The sequence below is a fragment of the Alligator sinensis genome, unplaced genomic scaffold, assembly GCF_000455745.1.
Source record: "Alligator sinensis unplaced genomic scaffold, ASM45574v1 scaffold259_1, whole genome shotgun sequence".
NCBI classification, from domain to species: domain Eukaryota; kingdom Metazoa; phylum Chordata; order Crocodylia; family Alligatoridae; genus Alligator; species Alligator sinensis.
In genome coordinates this window covers 122,618-128,398 of record NW_005842430.1, presented here as the reverse complement: position 1 = coordinate 128,398, position 5,781 = coordinate 122,618, and the positions used below count along the sequence as shown (strand labels likewise).

General features: G+C 45.5%; 1 protein-coding gene across 1 annotated transcript in view; it reads left to right on the top strand.

Moving 5' to 3' along the window:
• Positions 1-3,764: 3,764 nt before the first annotated feature.
• The window catches only part of HDGFL3 (HDGF like 3), a 106,098-nt gene continuing 104,081 nt past the window's right edge, over positions 3,765-5,781 (top strand). Inside the window, exon 1 of the mRNA XM_014523001.2 lies at positions 3,765-3,783. Within this exon, the coding sequence (XP_014378487.1) occupies positions 3,781-3,783 (3 nt within the window). The 5' untranslated portion in view covers positions 3,765-3,780. The remainder of the gene's footprint in view (positions 3,784-5,781) is intronic.

Sequence of the window (5,781 nt, the reverse complement as noted above, 5' to 3'; positions counted from 1 at the left end):
AAATATAGAATCTGTGACAGGTGGAATATATAGGGGCCTGCATTTCTTGCCCAGAAATTAGAACACAGACCAAGTATGAAAATACTGAAAATGTTTAAATGTCCATCACTCCAAAAATCCTGAACAATGGACTATGGTGTCTCATGACTTTTCCCTTTCTCCATGGTGTTCAGCAGCATTCTTCTGAGAGTTTGGCTTTCTGTATTGTGCATTGGAATAGTCACGATTTACACTTTCATGTTAAAAAGTCAGGATCCTGTATATATTTACTTTTCTGCTTGTTTCCTTTCACTTCCAGATTCTGCTTTTATTACCACGTGCACAGCTCTGCTGAAGTCAGTGTCAGGAGAACCCACTTTTTCAGCCAGCAAGGAGCCCAGCAGTTGATAGAAAAGCTCCTTGTCCCAAGGTGGCTAAGTGGTGGCTATAAGTAACAGCCCACATTTTAGAGGAATGCAGAAATGACTATACATCAGTACTACAACCAGGACTCATTCTTTCTGTCTCCAGCAGAATTCCTCCAGGGAGAGCCCATGCCAGAACAGGACCTTTTTCTGGTTTGTACTGAGAATTCCCCTCTGCCATCTACTGTAAAAGGGCATGTCACCCACCTTACCCTATTCCCTTTGAGAAGACAAGGACTATTGATGGAGTTTATCTTCCCCAGTCCTTTGCAGTCTCTTGGAGCACAAGGACAAAAAGAAAAATGGTCCTTGCATTCTCCTTATACCGCCTCAGTTTGGCTCAAAACTAGGTTGATAGGAGTGGGTGGTTTATATGGTGTGTACCTCAGCTGTCTTCTCATTAGGATTTTTTTCTCTCCCATTGTGTACCGGTAGCACTATCTTTCTGTGTTTTCACTCTGCTTGCTCTGTACTTCCTTTTTCCCCTTTCTTTCCTTTGAATAATACCGGTGTCCTGCATGCTCTTTTTTTTACAGCTCCTCTAAGCAAACTAAATGTCTGAGTATAAGTCAAATCTTCAACCTGTGATTTTGAAATCAGGCAGGAAAAGTTTGTCCTGTCTTTATTTGTGTATCCACAAAGGTGGCACCTGGGCATCAGAGCAAGGGCATATCATACTCCCTGCTCCTCTTCAGACTTTTGCAAACCATTAGTATGTTACATGCTCTTGGTCTAGAGCAGAGGTGTCAAACTTATCAGGGCCCACAAGCTAGATGAACAGGGTTCTTCTGGTGCGGGCGCTGCGTGCAGCCCACACCCCAGAGCAGTATCAGTGTGACCACCCCACCCCAGGTGCACCCGCCCCAGCGCCACGCTCTGTGTGTGCCTGCCCCAAGCCCATGCACCACATACAGCACAAGGGGCAAACCAGCATGCTGCATGCAGTGTGTGGGTCCACTCTCAGACCTCCGGCAGCACCACAGGCTGGATGATAGAGTTCCACTGGACATTTCTGGCCTGTGGGCTGTATCTTTGACACCCCTGGTCTAAAGCAACTGACTCAACTTGTGCTTCACAGGAATATTTTGGGAAAACCCAGAATGGTTGCAGAAAGAGTCACTTTGAACCATAACATCCTCAGCCTGGAGAGGAGATGGCATCTGGTCAGCACCACGGAAGTATCTTCATACCTCAGCAGCATTCATGAACCAGCCTTCCCAATGTCCCATGGTGGTAGGGCAACATAATGTCTTCACTCTAGAGATAGAAGGACACAGAGAATAAAGATTACATGTTTAGAATTAGCCTAATTCACGGGATGTCCAGTCTGAGACATCCAGAAAAACTTCACTACGGGAATAGTGAGGCAATGGAATAGACTGCCTAGGGAAGTTGTGGACTCTCCATTATAGGAAGTGTTCAAGAAGAGGTTGGATGGGTCAGGGATGATCTGGGCATAGCTATGCCTATGTTCTACCATGGGTATTTCCCGTGCTTCTGGGCTTTGCTGGTTGCCCTTCCCCTACCTGCTTTTTTTCTGCCATATGTGTTAGGGTGTTTTTAAGCCTTCCCAAAGGTATTGGGTATTGGCTACAGCAAAGCCTGGGGACTTCAAATGGTGTATGCCAGTGCTTGTGCTGGGAGCAAAGCTGGAGGTTCCTAACTAGAGGGTCTTGACCCTCTGCTCAGGGTCAGACCGATCACCATATTTGGGGTAAGGAAAGAATTTTACTCCATGGTCAGATTGGTATGGACTGTGGGGATTTTTACTTTCCTCTGTAGCAGGGAATGGGCCCTCTACTTGGGACCTCTTGAGCATATATTAATATCATTTAAAGAAGCTGGGCATTGGCTGTTGTGGTTCCCCTGCTTTACCTGTGGCAAGTTAGGGTGTTAAATCTATGTTGTGTCACCCTAACAGTAGTCCAGAGCTGGAGAAGTGAACCGGTAAGCCCAAGGAACTGGAAATGAGGCTAGGCAGATCTGGGTGTCACCTGCCAGCTCATTGCTTTCAAACTGCACCCATTTTCCAGCCAGATCCATAGGAACTTGAGAGGGAGAGAGACTGGGATGGCTGGGAGTACCTAAAGCATGTCACAACACCCTGGAGGAAATAGGTGAGTTTAACTGAGCAAGCGTTGCCCTGCTGATGTGCAGATATTTGCCAGGAAACACACTGAATCTTGAATCAAACTGTCTGTACCCAGGAGTTTGTGAATCAAAGAACTGCTGAATTGTGAGTGAGTTCTTCTGAGGACTGCAAGAATATCTACTAGAGCAGCAAGGGACCTCTACTTATAATTCACCAGCAGAGAGAAGACAGGTACTGAGCATTGATTTAGCTAAAACATGCAGTTTGGAGACGTAGTGGAAGCTTGTGATGTGTGCTTTCTGATTAACATTCCTTGTGCCAAGGCACAAGTGTGCCTCTGCTTCCCTGAGTCCCAGAGGACTGCTGCAGCTACAATAAGGATGCCAACTTCGACTGAGTAAGCTTCCACTTAGTCTGTCAGTTTGGTGTATAGCTTCTGGGTACTTGTGCACTAGGGGGATGGGCTTGAATCTGAGTTAATCTGAGAATTAGGCTGCTATTGCAGCCCAGTGGTAAAACTTCAGATACACGCTGCCCTGATTTTGTTCTCAGTTACACCCTCAGCTTCACCCTCCTTAATTTTAGTAGGGTTATATGGGTGGAGGAAAGGTGAAGTCATCTGGACTCTGAAAAGATGGCATGCTACCTCTCATGCTGCTTGTTGCAGGTGGCTTTGCCCAGGCTTTTGTTCCCAGCTAGCTGGCCGAGTTGTTAAACTGAGAGTGATTTTTTTAATGTCATTCTCCCCGTCTGTTGCATGCAGTCCCTGGGACAGTGCAAGTGCCCCACCACCTATTGCTTGGAGGTAATGACACAAGTGTAGAGAGAGGAACTCAGATTCCTTTCTGGGTCAAGTGCCCTTAGAACGACAAGGGGTAAGTAACCCTGCATTCCACACCAGGAAGGGTTTACATGTTAAATTCATCACAAGTTATAAGAAAGAGGATTGTGCCCTCATAGATCCTCCCCATCAAAGTCTATTGGATCAGCGCCTATCTGTAAGGAACCCTAGCACTAAGCCCCACATGCCCAGGGTGAGTCGGGCCTATGCACCACCTGATTGGCTGGAAAGGGAAACTACTGAAGCACACCTGTGGCAACTGGCCACAGGTGGCTCAGTCTCACATTGTTGAATGTGATGGTTGCATTTTCTGTTTTCAACCTCTGATTCCTGACTTCAAATCCCTGATTGCTCCTGGTCTCAGAAGCCTCCACTGTCTGCCAGATCCCAAACGGCTAGGTTGGATCACCTGCACCCCAGTCATACTACAACTTAAATAGTGCATGGTGAGTGGTCATGGCTGCACTTAAATCGAGGGCCTGATGTTCCTCCTAGCGAATCAACTGGTGTACAGGCATAGCCAGCCTGATGTATATGCCAATTGGCCAGTCAGGCTAGGTCGGGTTCACTGCTTGGGTCTCTGACTCCATATGTATTCTGCTGTATTATTTGTGCAACTCTTTGCAGAGATTGGTGATAATGACTGTGGGTGGCTGATGCAGTCTGTGGGCCCTAACCAATTCAGATCTAGTGTTGTTTGTTCTTGCAAAGCTGTGCCCAGTGGGGTGCATACTATCCCATGCTACTAAGAGCACAGCAAACATGCTGATTTTGGAATGCTGAAAGTGAAACATTTATCAGGTTGTCATTTTGGCTGGGTTATTTTAATGTTAATACATGAGGAATTGCTGTTATTCAAATATTACAACTGCAAATAAAATGATCCTGTATTTAGTTCAGATAAAGGGAAGCAGCCTCTGGGTTAAATGCCACAACAGCTATACTCGTAGCCAGGGAAAGCATTATCATTTCTCTATTGCAGGAGTTCTATTAACTGCTCCATTCACACTGGACAGGATCCTGGTGTGACAGAATGCATATAGCCAGCAAAGAGCTCAGCACAGAGCCAGCTGAGCTTCTTCCCTGGGGTGAGGGAAGGGAACCCACCCCACCCTGCTGATGCCTTTTGAGCTGTCAGGCATGAGGGTAAGAGCTTCCATTTCAAGCTTGTTCAGCTGATCAGGAAGCTGAATGACAACATCAGTGAGTAGATACAAAGGAAAACTCAGGTAATAATTAACAATTTGTATTTTCAGTGCTTCCCAGTCACTTTGGGGAAACAGTAAATAGAACTAGGTGGGGAGCAAAACACAAACTCATTTGCTCTGAGTGAGCCTGTGGAAAAGCCAAAGAGTTCCCAGCTTCTAGCTACTGAATTTCACTACTTCATGTTGCAGTTGCCTCTAATCCCAGTGAGGGGTTTTGAGTCTAGTCTGAGCCGAGGAGAATGGTTTTTCCTCCTAAGAAGGCTTGTTTTGCACCCAGGTCATGTGCAAGCTTTACAATTTATCCCTTCCTTAATGGATGGAACAATAAAAAGCTACAAGAGCTTTATTTATTTATTTATAACCTCCCTAGGCTTCTTAGTGTTGTATTGTTTTCCGTAGCCCAAAATGCAGGTCATTCTGAAATGGGTCCATACCAAAAAACAGAGTTTGTGTTGAACAAGGAACTCCTGTATCTGTAACTGCTACTGGCCATCTCCTTCCAGAACAGCTGATGGTTTGAAAATGTAGATACTCACATCTTGATTTTAATTCTTAACCAGGTCAGAGGGAATGGCAATGATTTAACAGACTTGTTTTGTTGGTCCCTTTGTGCGTGCTTTCCACCTACACTTTAATTATTGGTAGGCAGAGACCTCTGCTGGAAACCAGCTGGTAGTACAGGAGGTTTTAAATACCTGCTAACAATTAGAACAGAGCGGTAAGAGCTTAGAAAACATGCCTGGTAGGCAAGGTCACAAGCCTAGGGAGGCCTAAATTAAAGGTGATTTAGACATTCTTCTTGTGGCCTTTGCCAGTCTGTCTGCTGTCAGAGTTCAAGAGAGTAAATGCTCTCATTTGGATTTGCTGTTCCGCTTCACTCTGACCTCTACACATGTGCCCAACAATGGTGCAGCTGCCTCAGGGCAAAAACAGCCATTTATGAGTCACCACATGTATGTGGGTAAGGGGCCCTTTCATCAGTATGTGTCCCCATAGTGCAGAGTAGTACATGGGAAATTAGACTGGCCATTGCTAAGGTTGTTATTCTCTGTAAATTTATAGATGGGCCATAAAATGCTTGTCTATAAAGTGAGAGAGAGAAAGCTGTCTATAAAAAAAAAAAAAAAAAAAAGACATCCTGAGCTTAATTGAAACTCTGATGTTGGAATGAGACTGGAGGTGAGCATCAGTGGACAGGCCAAGCAGAGCAGTACCACCTGGCTTTTGAGCAGGAAT